Genomic DNA, 18,082 nt, shown 5'->3' on the forward strand with positions numbered 1-18,082 from the left:
AGGATGAACTGCTTAGCAGAAAAAAGAGGGAGAAGAAGAAAAAAACAGGCGGTAGAAGTGCAGATGAAGCCAAACTTGCTGCTCTAGACAAAAATGAAAGGTGGGAAGAAACTTTCTTGTTTTCTGCTTTTTAAAACATTTTATCAGCTGCTAGTTAGCGCTATCATTTTTCTCCTTGTGTCTTTGAAATATTTTATGAGAAAAATAACTGTATTTATAGTAACAGCTGTTGCTGATGTGAAGTGTGCCAGTGTAGATGTGTCTTCAAGTTTTGATTTGTAAATAAATGTGTCGTGTTTATTCAGTAGTTCAACAATAATTGAAAGATTAAGTCTGAATAAGTGGCACTTAGCTTATAGAAGGGTACTGTTTTCTGTAAGGGTTTTTTGAAGATTTTACAACTTTTTCCATCTTTGAATATTTTTGCCTTTGATTACAAATAACAAATTCCAATTTATTTAAGCTTTAGTTTATTACCACACCAAGCAGGGAGTTTTAATGCTGATATAATGCTTTTTATCTGATTACCAACATGCTTGTTTTTAACTTAAAGGCTTCTAACACCAATGTTTGTTAAGAAACACATAGGGAAATAGTGACTTGCAGGACACTCCAAAAGATACCACCATTTCTTCTATTGATTCATAGAAAGAAATAAAGGGTTTAAATAGTTCACACAGCAGGGCCATGAACTGGATCAATGCAGGATGGAGATCAGAGACCATTCTGCTTGTCGTCTTTCCTGGTGACATCAGTGAGTAATGCTCCAGTGAACTGCAAATGACATTAATTTTTATGTAGTGTTTTGTTTATGCTACAGTCTTCATATCTGGTTGTCAGCAGTTGTGAATGCTTGATTGAGGCTTGAAGTTTATTTCAGTTTTGGGGTTTCTTTTTACACTGAAGTGGTTACATGGCATACAAATTTACTTTCTTGAAGACAAGCCCTTTTAAGAGATTAAAATACAGCGATGATTAGAAGTTAGCCATTACATATTTTGAACTAAATGTTCAAAAAGTATCTTTAATATTATGTAGTTACATGTTTTTATAGTAGTTAACAAGTGCTAATCTATCTTAAAGGATAATGGGCAATTTCTGACTTTGAGATTGTGTGGCAGTAATGAAAAACTTACAATTTTATTTGATGCAGAGTACTGGACAAACCACAATGGCATGACTTACTCCCATGCAAGCTGGGAATATGGTTCTGTCTCACTGTGAAAGCTTTACCTCAGCTGTTCCAGGTAATATTAATGATTTTAAGTTATGTTACTTTATTTTTCTTGGTGTTGTTATGCATAATCAGATATGTAGCACTTGTTCTTATGAATTTTCTGACTCAAGCATATATATATATATGTATATCTTTGCAGGCATACTTAATACCGTAAGTTTCTCAAAATAGGAATATATTTTAAATTAATATTGATCTTAACATGCTAGGGAATTCAGCAATTTTGCGAGGCAAAATTGCAAGAATAAATGGTGGGAGAAGGGTGATATATATGTATATATACACACGTCTAATCAGGATAATGATGTCTTCTAAGTGATCTCTTAAAACAGAAGTATTTTTATCTCAAATAGGCAAATGTGATGTTTTCCTAAGAAATATTAATGTCTTTGAATTTGGGAGAACAGCGAAATTGCTTTTTCTCATCGAGTGAGCTTTTTGGGTTCTTTTGAGTCACTGGACAATGAAATAAATTGATACCTAAATCACAAAAGTAAAGTAATGAAGGTATGGTTGTAATTTATAAACATAAGTGTTGCAGACTTGCCCACATTTGTGGCTTTTAATCTAATAATATAAACTAAAATTTAGCTGATATTCATCCAGTGTAAGAATTATCATATCAGTTATCTGAATAACTATTTTGATATCACATGCTCTTTCTTTTCATTGCGTTTTAGTACATCCATTTGTTTTTAATACCGTTGTCACTGCTAATGAATGTGGATCAGGGTGTGCAAGGTGGATTTTACTTTGGATTACAGAATATTGAGTATTAGTTCTGAAGTAGAAATAGTATAAATGGCATCAATGTTCAATTTCTGTCTATTCAAGCTGAAAAAGCATATAATTCATAATTCCTAATCTGTTAGCAAAAGGCTTTTAAAAGTTACAAATGCAATAAATCCAGTCTTTCAGCATCCATTTTTATAGCCTTTACCCTACCTACAGAGATGCAAAAGTTATTATATCTTTTAAAAGTTTCATCAGACTGTGTGGCTATTTTATTCAAGAAACCCTGGTTTTTGCAAGTTTTTAAAGCAAAAATGATAGTACTTAATTAAATAAACTGTTGTGTCCAAATTAGTCTTTGATGTTCATTCCTTGAGGTGAGTCAGATAGGTAAGAATTAAGCTCAGCAGTTACTCTTGCTGCATTTTTTAAACTTTCTTCATAATTATAGTACTTTCCCTCTTGCTTTAGTTGCACAATATTAAAAATATATAGAATGTAGTGAGGTTCATGAAGAATTTTAAAGTAGGACTTATTATAATCTTTCTAAATTGTCATTTTCTTGTTTTCATGATTTTAAGACAGGCTGTTAGAGAAGTCTGTATACCAGGTTTCAAATTTTTCGTTCAAAAAGCAGCTCCTATATCTGCCACTATGGACAGAAGAGATGAATACAACAAAAGTGATAGATAAGACACCTAACCACTATCTCTTGCTGTGGACTTTAAATCCAGTAAATTAACAGTAGTGGTAAAAAAGGTACCCAGTAACTCACAGAAAATTAGAAACAAGGAAGAAGGGATTTGGTGGCAGAGGAAGTGAGATGTTGAGGAATTCAGAGCTGGAAGGCTTTGCAGCAAGGAGGAAGCAAAGAAATGGGTCTCTAGAGTAAAACGCCCTGTGTGTAAATTACACTACTGCTTAACTTCACGGTTTGTTTTGTTGTTGTTTAAGGTGACCCACTGATTATGTAAGTTAAAGTACAGTAAAATATAAGTAATCTTCAACATTAAGAATATTCAGGACTTCAGGTACCTGGAATTAATTACTGTAGTTTATTAATTAACAATGCTTAACATTAACAATGCTCTGAAGAGCGTAAGAAGAGTAGTGTCCTCATTTTGAAGATGTTTTCTGAAATGACAGCACAAGAGATACCTTGTATGTTGTAGTCAACTAGACAGAGAGGCCTCTGGGCTCTTCTTAAGGTTTTAGCAAGTTCTTGTTTCTTCAGTTATTTAAGAGCCAACAAGTTATTTTCAAACTTAGCTATTATTGGTCTGCAACTCTTGCAGTTGTAGATTAACTTCTAAAAATGCATCCACGTTTAAATGTTTGGGGCAGAAAAGGGTAAGAGTTAGCGGTACTTTCTTTTAGTTAAATGTTGCTTCTGCCACTGAGCTTTTCAAAGCCCCATCAGTGAAACAGCTGTACTGCTTCCTCAAATTAAGGAAACAAAACCACTTGCCTGTGTACACAAGTTCTTCCTCAGAGGAAACTTTATTTTTAAAACAAACAAAGAAACCACCAAACTATCACCAACAAAAAACAAAACATGCAAGGAGATCAATTTAAACTTTTTTACCAGTTCTTATATTGATTCTTTTTACTTAGCATCTACCTCTCCCACCATTAGTTACTGTGAATATTCTGCTTACAACAGCTCTGAGGATTCAGGTTGCTGAGCTCCTGCCCGTGCCTGTCTCTCATTTATCCAATTGAGTGTCTTTCTCCTACTTCCCCTCCTCCTTCAAAATGTCAGATTTCAGAAGGAGGCACTTAAAATAATTAAGGTGGGCCTTTACTGAAGAAGAATGCTTTGTTTGCATGCCCTTGTGATGGCCTATGCCATTTTATCGTAGTCTGCATTTTATGTCAAGAAACTGGAAGAAAAATGAGTGAGAGGAGGATGAGAGAAACTGAAAAAATGATTGTTTTTTTTAAGCTGTTGACAATTGTATTTTGAGAGAGACTACATAGGTTTTTATATACATGCATTTAGTTTAGTTAGATTTGGGGGTCAAAACAGCAACTTCAAGCTTGTTTGAAGAAACAGAGGGAAAAGAGTGCATAAAAGATATCATAAATGAAATTTCTGAGGTGTGAAAGAAACATTAAGTGGAGTATAAATTACATTGACTATTACCAAGTTTAATTCTTATAATGTTGTTTTAAGAAAAAGATAGAAATATAAGTTATTTATAAGGTCATTTATAGTTTATTCTTTCATGTGAATTACCTGGAAGAAGACTATATTTTTTAAAAAATAACTAAAAGTAGAGGAATGCAAAAAGAAATAAAACTGAATTAAAATGCTTATCAGAACTGAAAATTGTTCTTGCAAAGAAGTAAACCAGCTAAATATAGTGTGCAAGAAATTCTGTTCAAATGGTGGATGTAATACAGAGCAGACAGTAGTGTTAAGTATACTTTTGTGTAAGAACAGTTGTATGTAAATTGCAGAAAAGCAGCTAAACAGAGTTTTTTCTTTGGATGTGCAGACATACAACTTAAGAAAAGTGGCCTTTCTTAAGGATGTTGTTAATTATTGTTCACAAAATATGTCCATCAAAAAATGAAGAAAGGAGTGTTTATTAGTGTTCTTGTCAACTACTTTTCCTCCACCTTGATGTTGTGAAACTTAGCAAAGAATGTCTTTAGTTTTAAAGCAACTTCATTAATTAGGAAATATTTTTTCATTAGATTATGAGCCTGCTGTTGTCCTGAGTGTAATGAAGCAGAAAGCATTTTTGTTTGTTTCAGACAGACATGGATTCTTGTTAAGAAAATAAAGTTTGTTATTATCTTCTATGAATAATAGTGTAGGTGTAGTGCATACACCCTGGCAGTAGTCTGCTGGAAGAACTGGTGGCTTGCCAGTAATGAGAACAAGCTTAGTATGTATTTGCAGTGGGTATAACCTAGTGAGATTATCAACAAAGCTTTCAATTACAATTGAAACTTTTGTTTAGAAAGACCTTTGTGCAGCATGAAGTGAATTAAAACAAAAAGACCAGTAATTTATTTTTATGTAGACTACCAGATGGTAATTACTGTAGCTGATTTAGTAGACTGGAGTAGATTCAAACTAGTGACCCAGAGGTGTTTAATTCCTTGCCATTTTTAGCTTAGGTTCTCTTTTAATTCATGATTACATTTCACCACCTGTTTAGAGATGGTTCAGCTTTGGCCCTAAACTTATTGGAAATGTGTCATTAAACTCAAGAGGCTTTGCCAGCGGGACATCTCCTTTGGCAAAGTTAGCTTTTAAGCAAGGTTTGATTAGGTCAGCAAACATTTACGTGAGTTGTTTTTATCTTCATATATGACATATAAAAATCATCGTGTGAGATTAAAATAAAATTTATTGCATTTAATAACAAATGCCTTAAAAATAGATTTTTTTGAAGGGATTTATTCAAGTCAATAAGGTTAAATATTTCCTTAATTCCCAGCTTTACAGGTTTTTCATGTGTTCTGACTTACTGTACAGTACCAGTGTTGATACAAGTTGTGGGGAATGAGCAATTGCAGGATATGTGGCACGAGTGATTGCCCATTTGCTCTGTTTCTTGCTATTTCGCAGCTGTTGGGAGAACCAAAGCAGGGATGAAGCTCTTGACCCTAAGGTCAATTAGAAGCTTAGAAGCAGATCAGAGGAGAGTGCATGGTAAAACAAGTATTCTGGGTGTATGCAAGTGAGCAAAAACAATTTGCATCTAACAGTGTGCTGGCTAAAGTGCTGCAGACAAAATGTGCTTTCCTGCATCGTAAAAGTTTCAAGTAAAATGTAAGACACTGAAGAAATTTATCTTTAGTTGCCTGTTGTTCATGGCAGCCAATTTTATTCTGCTCCTTCAGATCATTTACTGTATGTCTGCGTATCCCAGTACACATGCTGGAGGAGTAGTGTGCCAAGAGCAGTTTGTGTGTACGAGGTGATACTGGCTTTCAGTTCGTGGTACTGTTCTGCTGTGGTGCAAGGCTTCTCTGGATATGAATGAGTTAGGGGGGGCTGGCAGCATTGCCCGCAGTTCCCACTTCTGGCTGCCTTTGTTTCATCAGTGTGGACGTAGAACATCCAGCAGATACTGCATTGGCACAGCCTGCTGCTGGTCACCTGGTGCTTCCAAGGCATGGAACTACATTTAAACTACCCAAAGGCCTTATGCAGCTGGAGAGCTTGGCCACACCTGGCATATTCCAAGGTCAAGGCATGATTTTCTGGTTATATAGAAGTAATGCAGTTCCTATTTATTTTTACTAGTTTGTCTCTGAGTAAACATGTAAAAATACCAAAGAGAAATATAAATCATAATGGGTAAGTTTTGAGGTTTTTTTTACATTATTTCTTACCTTAACACATTGATATCACTGTTTATAAACCCATCAAAAAGTTATTTTCTTGTGGTATTATGGCAGTTTTATTGCATAGAAATAGCAAGTCAAAGATTAAATGTTGCGGTAGATTTAACTTCTTTTTCTTTCTCTTTTTTTGTACAAATTGTACAAGAACTCTGTGCTGAAAGACAAAAAGTAATTCAAGAACTTCATACAAATATTTCTCTTTAAGTCTATAAATTAACTTAATGAGAATTAATGCAAAGAAAATTATTTCAGTGTACTGATTTTAAGTATACTCATAGAAAAACTATGTTAGCTGTAAATTCTGTGAGAGTGCATATTGTTTGTATCAATCTGTCACCCAGAGAAATAAAGCTGATGTGAAGCTGATTCTATCACAAAATCTATAATGAAGATTCACATCTGGCCAATGCAGCAAGCTGTTTCCAATGTTTGCCTTATTTTCTCATAAGCTGTAGTCTTTCTGAGGTAGATCAGAAAGCCAGGAAGATTAACTGGAGGAGGGGGGGAACACAAAGCAAACAAAGCAACAAAACCCAACACCCACCCCAAAAGTCTAGCTGAATCTTACTCAGAACTGAAGTTTTTTGTTCCAGAATTATTAGTTTGACTAAATAATGTATCCATTTATTTAAAAATAATAAGCAAACCAACCAAAACATAATAAAAAACCTGAAACCCCTACCAACAAAACCAACCAACCCACCCCAGGTAAAAAAAGAAAAACCCCCTAAAAGTCCAGTATCAAGAGATTCCGTATTTCTGCATAACTCAAGTGCAGCTTTGTCTTGGCAATCTCAAATTTATTGACACAAGACGAAACTGATATAAAGAACAGCTGAAATGCAAGAATTTTTCAATATTTTTTGTTCTTAATTGTGGTGGAATATTGGAAATATGTTAATGAAGTGTTCGTCTGTCAATTTTATTTTTCATCCACAACACTTGTGGAAATTTTTGGTTGAATGTGAAGGTAGTTGCAGGAACTTCTGATACATGGCAGTTGGAATTAGGTATACCAATGGCAGAATTTTGCATTTCTAGTACATTTTTTCATCTCTTCCTCTTTGGAAAGTATATTTGAAGTCCTAGTATAATAAACCAACATAAATTAGCCCTCTTCATTATTCTTTTTGCTTAACTGCATGCATATTATTACCGCTTTGATGGCAAAGTAGTGTATTTGCATTGATGTTATTTTATGTAAACGCCTCGAAATGCTGCAAATGAGAAAACAATATTTCTGATTAGGTAAGCCAGAACTTCTTGTTAGAACAGTTCCAAGCTTTATATTTGTGCGTATCTTTCTTCTTTCCTTTCCCAGGCCAAAAAGGATAAAAATGTTACTTTTCTTATGTTTGTTACCTATTGAAAGTAAAGTATACATCAGATATAAAATCTTAATGTTGCCCACATTTTGAGCTCATTGGGAAAAGATCCTCTAAAAGAAACATCATTACTGAATCTTGGGGAAGGAGGACTAGATTGGAAGAGGCTGTGTCTGTATTGCCAGTGGTTTTAGGGCTCTAAAATGTTTGTATTGAGGCAAAATGACTTCTTAATTATATCACTTTGGAAAGGTAAAAAATCTGAACATGTCTGTTTCTAAATACTCTTACTACCAAAACTGGATATGTTTGAAAATAAATGTTCCAGTTTAGACTGATAATATTGGAAACTAACGAGGAGTAAATTGGACTGTGCTTATTGATGTTAAGACAGAAGTTTTCTTCAAAGAGCTTCCTATTTTAAACTGTTTTCCAGTGTTTCTATGATTTTGAAATGTAAGGCCTGATACCTGTATGGTTTGTGTCTCTGGCTAAAATCTTTACTCAGGTGTGTCTTTTTTTTCCTCTCCTTACAACCTGTAGAGCCATTTCTTATGCTTTTGTGGGAAGAACTTGATTTTCAAATCTTCAAATTCCATTTTGATTAATTTTTTTGTTGTTTTATCTTTGCTTTACTTTATATGTATACATTTTTTGCATGTCTCAAAACATGCAGTTTCCTCTTTTATTGTGATTATGGTATCAGCCGTAATAAATTGTGATTAATAAGATAAAAGTCTAATTTTGCCTTTGTTAGCTTGAAATTACTTCATTTGCAGTGATAATCTGTTTCATATCTACAAAGCAACAATACTACTACATTTCATTTACGTGCTTCTGACTAGTTTTCTTTGTTGTTCAGCTATTGTGTCTCATTTTCATCTGAGTCACATTTCCAATTGTTCCATGATTGACATGCTGGAAAGATTGACAGTTACCCCCTAGTGCCTGCTGTCTGGAGATCCCACAAGCAATAATGGGTTTTACACCAGAATTTAGCATCAAATATTGGCTTTCAGTGTCAAATGGGTTAAGTTTAAATGTTGGTTAATTGTAGCCATTTTGAAATCATGGCCTAAACAAAAGCATTTTTTGGATAGCAGTATGTCTGAGTCTTGTGTATGCCATGCAACTTGAATGTCTCAAACTTACAGCAGAAGTTAAGCATTACCTTTATTGCTGTTTATGTTTCTTAGTGACCCGATGTGGAGAGTATAAGGGAAGTTTCCATCTGAGGTAGGGAATTCATATTTTAGGTAAATTGAAAAGAGAAACAATGTTGATCCTAGTTTTGTCATTCGATGTTTTAACGTTGAAACTGAGCATGTTTCCTCAAAGCCTTCATCTCTGCTGTTAGTGGTAGTTCTCATGTACCTACAGGTGGTTTTTAACCCCAATTCTATTAAAACCACTGAAACACCCTCATGCCCCAAACCAAAACTGTAAGCTTGCAAGATACTCTCATCTGCTCTGTTCCAGCAGCAACAAGTTATGTAAAGTCTTTAAAATTTCTGCTGTGATCTCCTACATAAACCTGGCAGAGAAATAACTTCCCATTTCCTGGACCCAAATGTAAAGACAAATAGAGAATAAGAAGAGGTATTTTGGAAGGACATGAAACCTTACTGATCTTTTCTGGGAATTTGTTAGAGTTGTTCTTCAGGCCTACTGACTTGTATCAGTGAGACACCTCCAAATCATTATGATGTTTGGCTCAGAGTTAGGTCATGATCCTGTCCTGTATTGTCCTACCTCCTTCAACTGCCTTTGAAGGGGTAGATGCCAGTATAACGCAAAGAACAACTGTTGTGTTGTAATATCCGTAGAAGAAGCAATATTTTTGGATGATTTCTACCATTAGAGGCAAAAATAATGACTGCTTAACTTAGTTTTTATTTTCAAAATTTATGAAGATGTCATTTCTTTTTTTAATGAGACCAGGTTTTGCTCGAATTTAAAAGATTATGGTTGAAATTATTAAAATATTTACTGGTGTTTTACAATACATTCTGTATTAAAATGTAAATCACCCTTTACATATAAAAAGTGGGATTGTTAATGTAATGACAAGTATAAAATTAATTTTGCCTGTAAAGAACTAAAATTAGGTTTAACCAGTACTATAATTACTTTTTGTTTAATGCAATAGATATCTTGCATGTTTGGAAATGATAAATAGTATTTTGCCTATTTCAGCATTTCTGTTATAGATTAATTGGTTTTGAATGAGTGTAGAAATCTCTTAAACTGGTAAGTGAGAGTAAGAAAACTCTCCATATCTCTTACTTCAGCAATCTGGTTGTTCATATTGGAAAGCTCTTAACGCAAATCTCAAATTACTAATTCATCAGATTTTGGAAGTGTGTAACTTATTGTGAGATTTCTGACAGGACTTCTGGCTTTATGTGTGAATTTTTCAAACAGATTTCACGTTAGAATCTAACGTAAACCTTGGATAAAAACCTTTATATGTGTTTTCTACACTTCAGTAGCAATGTAGAAGTTGGCTTAAAAGGGGAGGGGGGGCAGGGAGATTAAGATGGGGTTGGCAACCTGCAGTTAGTGTTACTATAGTGAGTTCACACTAAGAAAACCATTGTCTAGCAGTTGTCTTCGTTTATCCCTGCAAACAATACTCTAATTAAACCCTCTTCATTGTTCCTTGAACTTCCAGATTGCTGATGTGAGCAAAGTGGGTACATGGCCCCTTACAAACATATAAGTAGTGATCAGAAATGTTTTTCTAACCATTTTACTTTTCAGGTTGTCATTCAGGATCACAGTCTGTAATATCAACATTATTACATTTGAAACTTTATTACACTAGAATTCTACATTCTAAACAAGTACTTTCTGTAGTGAAAATTACTGTAACTCAAGGAAACAAATGTATCTTAATTTTTTTTTGTGAGGTTAATTGAGAACTTAAAACAGAGCCATTGCAATAAGTTTTATATAAGGATGCTAATTCCGTTGCAACATTTTCTTAAAGGATGCCAGACAATTATATGTAGAATATAAAGAAACAAAAATGAAGGCGAAAGAAGATGCCCTGGCTAAGGCTGAACTTGAAACACTTCAGAGTGAGTTTTTACCACTGTCTTAATAAACAAAGATGTAATATGATATACCTACTACACAGGATGTATGTGACCAAGCATTTTATAGTTTTCTAAAACATATTTTTTGTATATTTCTGCACTGCTGGTAAATTTAAATAAGCTTTTAATTTTGTGACTATTTGTGCAGTAGGGTGCTGGTTTGTTCCTATAAAAACACAAAGCTCAGGTGACAGTTATGTTGTAGCAAAAAAAAGCATACTCATCTAGGAACGTCACTTTACAGGAGAGAGAAATCTCGAAGTTTACATTTTCAGAAGTGACTTCTTGCATTTTGAGCATTCTTGTATTCTCTCTGTCTGTAGATATTTTTAAAATAATGTATTTAATAATTTTTTGTGCATATTGAGTTGCTTTTTGTTATAGAAATTGAGTATAATTTGAATTTCCAAAAGTGTGGATGCAGAATTTGGAGATGGACTCATGCTATTGTTGAAATAAATGCCTTAAAGTCTTTTTACTTTAGAAAAGGCCAAAGAAGGCAATTACCATTTCCCTTAATAAAGTATTCAGAATAATTTTAGGTGACTTCCTTCTTTCAGTTATTTGCTTCTGCCAATGATTACATCTACTCTCTTCTAAAGACAATTTTAAAAGATTTTTGTCTATATGTGCATGCTTGCTTTATTTACTGTACTTAAGTGCATGTTTTTAAGTTCCTTTATTCTGGCGAGCGCGTTGAGTGCCCTGTAATAATTTGCTAGCTTTGAGTATGCATAAGCCTTTAGGTGCTTAAAATACAGCTGCATTATTTATATTCGTAAAATAGCTTAATTTTGTAAAATCAGCGAAAAGATGCAGTGCCAGTGGTAATTCTTAAGTTATCTGTAGCTGAATCTGTTTTGAGAAAATGGATAGCCTTCAGCACCTCTGTGAACACCATGGACCCAGGCTAAATCTAGCAAATAGTGCATTTAATGCTTGTTAGGGAAGCCTGCCATTATGTTTGAGGTATCTACCACAAAACGGGCCCTTGAAAAGAGTCTTGACGAGGGTTATTAAAAACTTGTTAGATAGTCAGATGGTAACATATTGCCATTGTTCAAAATAGTTGGCATACATTCTTCATTGAGATCTGTGAGCTACTGTTTTAAAAGGTCTAGGTTTTGAAAACAGAATTGCAAGTGACAGCGATTCCCTGTCCTGTGTTTCACTGAAGGACCACATGTGAACTTTTCAGCATTTCTCCTTTGTCAGTTGTTATGCAAGAGTCACTTTTTTGTTGCTTCCAGTAGCGGCGCCCGCACAAGAGGTGTTGGTTTGGCACACTCTTCCCTCCAGACCACCCCTGGCTTCCGACAGAAGCATCACCCTGTCCCCTGTCATGCTGCCAGCTGTGACATGGCATGTGACCCCTTTGTCAGCCAGGTGACCCAGTGTTGCTCATGTGAGCAGGGGCTAGTCCTTGCCAGTCTCGCTGGTTGGCATCCTGCCCTCCCTTAATAGGCTTGCTGCCAGGGAGCAGGAGGAAGGATTGGCAGTCACCACCTGTAATTAGCAGAGTTTGAAATGTGGCACAGAATTAATCTGGTCATCCATGGCAGTGATATCCACTGGGCAGCAGAATGAGCTATCAGTTAACTGTTTTTAAAAGAAATAAGACTCCTGAGAGAAAAAGAAGAGGTGAAGCTATGTTACTGCAGAAGAAAATACTCTATAGTTTCTTCCTGAAGCTTGCATGCAAAACATCTGTTAAATTTGCTTATTTTGTTATATTGTTTTGCATTGTCACTTCACAATTAGCATAGAAAGGTTGTAAATCACCAAATGTGCATTTTGTTTGACCCCATTCTTTTTAATTTTAGAGACCGTCCATGGAATGGGAGTTCATAATAACAGTTCCATCTATCTAATTGAGTAAATATATCTCATGCAGATTAGCAATAGCTGTTTTACAGTGCTTGTTTTTTCATGACCTAATTGCTGGATTACTCCCATGTCTGTCTGCTTTCCTGCTGAAATTGTGCGGTGTTCTGTAGGTGGCTTGAACTAAAACCAGAGGAGGGTACTGGAGGAGGAAAATATAATTTATAAAATAGGAAAGAGAGGACAGTATTGAGATGTCATTAAAGTGCTGTATTTGGTAAGGAGTGTGGAAGTGTCATTTCTTGATGACATATTTTGCGCAGTTTTGATTTATTTTTATGACACTTTTGCAGTGTTTCTTGTCACTTCTTAATCCATTTGAAACTGTCATTACTACCCTAGTAAAATATAGCAACTTTACCTTACAATACAGTCCTTTATGTTTCTAGGAAATGTGGCTTTGTACAGGCAACTGGGTGTTTTATGTACAAAAACAGGAATTATTTGGCTTAACCTTTCTGATGCTCTTTTCACACCTAGATACACAAAATTTAGAACACAAAGTTTGTACTAAAGTGTAAATGATTTAATTAAACTTTCTTTTAACTTCTCCTTCTCCAGTAGCGTGACACATGCATCTGATCCCTGCATCAGGGAATGATTCTGTAACAATAGATAGCCCTGTTCTGTTCTTCATAGTCATGGGTTATAAAATAGAAAATATATTATCTGAACCAAGTAGTCATTAAACTGGGAAGACTTAAGCATGAATTGCCCTGACAGATGACTGACAGTTTTTAAACTTAAATTGCAAGGTTTGAGTAGTTAGCAAGACAAATTCTAGCAGCTCTACTGGTCCCCTTATTGCATGGAGTGCTTCTTTCAGCCACATCCATTTTGGGGAGAAACCCGTCTATTTACTCATCTATTTTTCTTTATTTACACTTAGCCTTGCTAGTTCTCTTACTTTCCATTCTGCTTGTTTGTTTTCCTTGAGCTTCAATGAGGATTTACATGTATTTTTTAAATATGCCTTTTTAAAGAAATAGGGCCTGCAGGTGAACTCTTCACTGGTATCTTGGTTACCAAACGTATTTGGATTGTAAATCCAGAATTCTTGCCCTGATATGCAATGCATCTGAAACAATCCATGGCAAGAAAGTAGTTTGTTTCTAGTTAGAAACCATGTTTAACAGTACTTAGGTTTTTGGAGTTTTTTCCTCACCCCCATCATTTGAGCTTTACCTGAAATCCAGAGTTACTAGCCCTGTGGTGGCATGACTTGCCTTCTTTCTGTATTGGAGCTTAATCATGGTATCTGTAGTGGTATTTATGGCAAGACATGTCCTACCTGAGTGCCTGCCATGAAACTTCAAAGATACAGTGAAACCTTTAATGCATTTGATTGAGTTTGGTTAGGCTTAGTGGTTCTCCCTTTCCAGACACCTTGGAACATAGCATGTAGCATGGATAGCTTTTTATATTGTTTCATGAAACTTAGGGAGAGAAAACATCCCAAGCATTTAGTATAATGTGTTTATTTCAGACCCTTGCAGCAAAAATCAGCGAACAATGCTGATTCTCATTACTTATCTTGTTTGACTTGTACCAGTGGTGTACTTTAGCTTTTAGCATCTTGTTATGCAAGATACAGTATTGATCAGGAAACACAGAGATGCCTTTTGTTCTTCATGGTTTGTTCAGGCAATTAATTTTACTGTTCCATGGTTATATCTTAATTTCAGTATGAATTTCTCTAGCTTTAGCCTTCATTTGTTTATTATCATTTTTCTGTTCTTAAAAAAGATAATTTTATTTATCTGCATTTTGTTTATATAAAGCATTTCTTTACCCCTTAATTTCTGTGGATTTTTCCAATGTAGCTGTAAGTATTGGACCCTGGGTTTGTATATAGTGTTGTAACATTTATCATCTTCTGATTATAAAATCACGATTCTTCAATTATTACTGTTCTGTTTACGGAATCGCAGAGTAACTTAGTTTCTGTTGGTCTGGTAGCTTGTTTCAGATCATTTGTCCGCCATAACTGCAAGCTCTTCAATCAAAGGTTCCTTGCACGCAGTCCCTTCTAAATGCAGATAGGGCCGAAGGTGCTTATCTGTGTAGTTTTCAAAAATGCTTTAAATTTGTTTGGTCCCAGACTACCAGCCAGTCCATGTTCCTACTTCTTCCTGTGCTTTCCTCTTTTCTGTAAACCATTTTGAACAAACTTGGGTAATCTAGCACAATGCTGAAGGTGACTTTACGTTTGCTTCCAAATAATTGACAAGTATCTTGGATAATTGTGTTTAGTATTAATCCCTGCCAAATGCAATGTTCGTATGCTTGCTCAGTAATGATTTGCTGACAGGCAGGTTCAGAGAAAATTAATTCATATAATGCATGCTTTTTTGGTTGGTGTGGGTGTGAATGTTCTGATCACTTAATTGTTACCTCTGAAGCCTAATTATGGCAAACTAAGGATCACCCATTTCACTGGTTGTTTTGGCAGGCCTGCTGAAAGGATTTCGAACTTGCAAGGCCATGTGCTTTTCCCAGTTGTTTCAGCCAGGCTATACGATGCCTTTTCCTACAAAACTTGTCTCAGCTGACTTCTAGGTCTTAGTACAGCAGATGTATATCAGATGCTAACTCATGGTGCATTTATATAATCCCATTAACTTTATTATGAGTACAGAAATGTTTATTTTTTAAACGTATGAGTGTTTCCCTGTATTTGCATTTATATTGAATATAGCTTGCTCCGTTATTTTGCTCCATTGTCAAAACCTTAGTACAATCTTTTCCATGCTTTGGAGTCCAGTGTATTCTGACTGTGTGCTGTACATAAAAGTGAATTTTTCTCTGTCATGGTTTAACAAATTTTAGTGCTGTAAATGTTTTGATTGTCTGTCATAGTTGTGTAGGTAGGGGAACAATATTGTAGGAAAAAAGATCTCAATGCAGTATCTTACTGACTTGCAAAAAAATGTTTGCTGTCTACCTGCAAGTGTGGTCATATTTCTTGCTTATCAACACAAGATACCACTCAGTCTGTCCCTTTTCTTTCTGTGATTTTTAAGACATCACTGGTGCTTAAATCTTAGAAGCCTTGCAGAGAGAAGGAGGTCCAGCTTGATCTGTCATACTTTCTTTGCAGAAGTTCAGAGCTTGTTTTTGGTTTGTTTCTTTCTGTATGAAGCAATCTTTTTTTTTTTTTTTTTCCTCTGGAAAGTTCTCTGAACTCTTTACATTTACATTAACTGGCCAGTAAAATCAGCATATACTTTTCTGAAAATATGGATCTCTGATTTATATTATGGAAAAATCACCACTGTTTTTTTACGTGGCACTTGGTTCTTAATGTTAGCTGATTCCTTATCTTCTAAAAATGACAGCTGATGTATCTTAGAGCAAATAACCATTAGCAAGATACTATTAATTCTGCCACTGATAAAATTAATGTAGTAACAACATGGAAGGACTGACAAGGAAGGTCAAAGTATCTGATTATATGCAAGTAATTCATCAAACTTCAAAACCCAGATCATGGCACCATAAACTAGTAAAATGCATATCCAGTACTGGAATAGTTTTGGAGGCCTTTAGGAGTATGAAATATTGTACAGGTAGGAGAGTTAGCTAATTTTTGTCTGTTAAAGTCTGCAGATCCATTGATGGGTGTATTTATATGCTGTTCAAACACGGGGACAAATTCTATGTCTCTATTTAACTCTTAAGTTGTTGAAATAGACAGTCATATTTATTCTTTTGGTAAATAACTTAATAGGTCTAAAGGTGGAAATTTTGCTCGTAGAAAATTAATGTCCTTGCAGTATGAATTCAGCAAATGATAAAAAAAAAAATTCTTATAGAATCATAGAATAACCAGGTTGGAAGAGACCCACCAGATCATCAAGTCCAACCATTCCTATCAAACACTAAACCATGCCCCTTAGCACCTCATCCACCCGTGCCTTAAACACCTCCAGGGAAGGTGAATCAACCACCTCCCTGGGCAGCCTGTTCCAGTGCCCAATGACCCTTTCTGTGAAGAATTTTTTGCTAATGTCTGTAAAAGTCATAACTCATGTAAAATACCAATCATTTTATATTGAAGCAGTAGATATCAAATAATATCCATAGTGTCTACAGTCTTGGATTATCCATTTACTTTCTGTCTTGCCTTGTTTTTTTTATTCTATTTAGTAAACAAGAGAAGTTACTACACTGCAATTTGGCAGTTAAAATACTTAATGATCCCTGAAAATAATAGTTTGAGTAACCTGTTCTTTTACCTTATTGAGCATGAAGGTAGGCTGTGGTTTCACCAAGACTGTTTCTCTGCTGTGTTTAGTTATGTGAGTACCAGTAGCTCAGGTCATAGGTCTACTGGATATTGGTGCCTGCTTAGGGCATAGTGGTCTGATTGTGTCTACAGAGAACAGGAAGAAGGCTGTCACAGAACTGGGAGGTAGCTCTGAAATGTTTTTCTGTATGTTTTTCCTGCATTTCAGTTAGGTTTATATACAAACATATTAGAACAATACTTGAGACTTGAGAAGAATAATGCATTTGAAAAGCCTGATCTATTATCTATTATAATGGGTGGCCACATAGCCTAAACGTAGCGCCATTAGAAGGTGACAGTATTACTAAGGAAACACCTGTGTTTCAAAACTCTGAATTACAGCTGCAGTTGTCACTACTGTCTGTACCATCAAACACATCCTTGCTTTAGGTTGTGGTGGTGGCAGCAGTGCCAGCTTCCTGGGTGTCTGTCAAGCTTTAGCAGATGTTGGATTCAGCTGTCTGGGCATCATTTACTATTTGGAAAACCTGATCTCTCTTCTCTTCATGTGAAAGCACCAGGTTAGGTCAGAAGTGTTTTTTGGGCTGCCGGTCTTTTAACCCCTGAACAGTGAGAGAAATGCTAGTTAACATCTTCGGGCTTTCTTTTGTTTTTTTGTGAGGGATTTTGTCATTTAATTATATTTACTATGCATACCTGTGGAAGAATGCTAAAAAAAATCCAAGTACAAGTGTTTACTTAGTATTTCATTTATTGAGAGAAATAAACTAAGTTAGAGATTTTTCACAAAAAGAGGTCTCTGAACAATGTCCATTTAAAAGTTTTAAAGACCATTAGCCATTCTGTTAACTTTACATCTGTGTGAATTTTCTGTTCCTTTTGGACTTCTGAAAAGTGCCATGAAACAATTCTCTCTCCTTTCTTCTTTTCTTAAGGATTCAGATTGTAAAAGTTTGTCAAGGCTGTGAAGTCTTTTCACTCCTCTGTTCCTGCACATATACTACTAGGAAAAGGAATTCTGCATCAGAGTCTGTAGGGAGCAGTCCTTCTCTCCTCTTTAGGATTTTTTTTTAAAGGTTTTCCTCCTCTGATGCTCAGAGAAGTATTAGGGCATGGTTGCAGAGGCAGATAAGCTGCTCCTAATGGCTGAGAAGTGTGGTTCTCCATTTCCTTGTGCGCTGTC

The 18,082-nt window shown here is 35.3% G+C and overlaps 1 protein-coding gene across 1 annotated transcript in view; it reads left to right on the forward strand.

Moving 5' to 3' along the window:
* Positions 1–18,082, forward strand: part of DNAJC1 (DnaJ heat shock protein family (Hsp40) member C1) — a 106,193-nt gene that overhangs the window by 47,050 nt on the left and 41,061 nt on the right. The window contains exons 5-7 of the mRNA XM_069859482.1: positions 3–100; positions 1,154–1,247; positions 10,655–10,745. Of these exons, the coding sequence (XP_069715583.1) occupies positions 3–100; positions 1,154–1,247; positions 10,655–10,745 (283 nt within the window). The remainder of the gene's footprint in view (positions 1–2; positions 101–1,153; positions 1,248–10,654; positions 10,746–18,082) is intronic.

This window comes from Phaenicophaeus curvirostris, chromosome 6 (assembly GCF_032191515.1).
Source record: "Phaenicophaeus curvirostris isolate KB17595 chromosome 6, BPBGC_Pcur_1.0, whole genome shotgun sequence".
Lineage (NCBI taxonomy): Eukaryota > Metazoa > Chordata > Aves > Cuculiformes > Cuculidae > Phaenicophaeus > Phaenicophaeus curvirostris.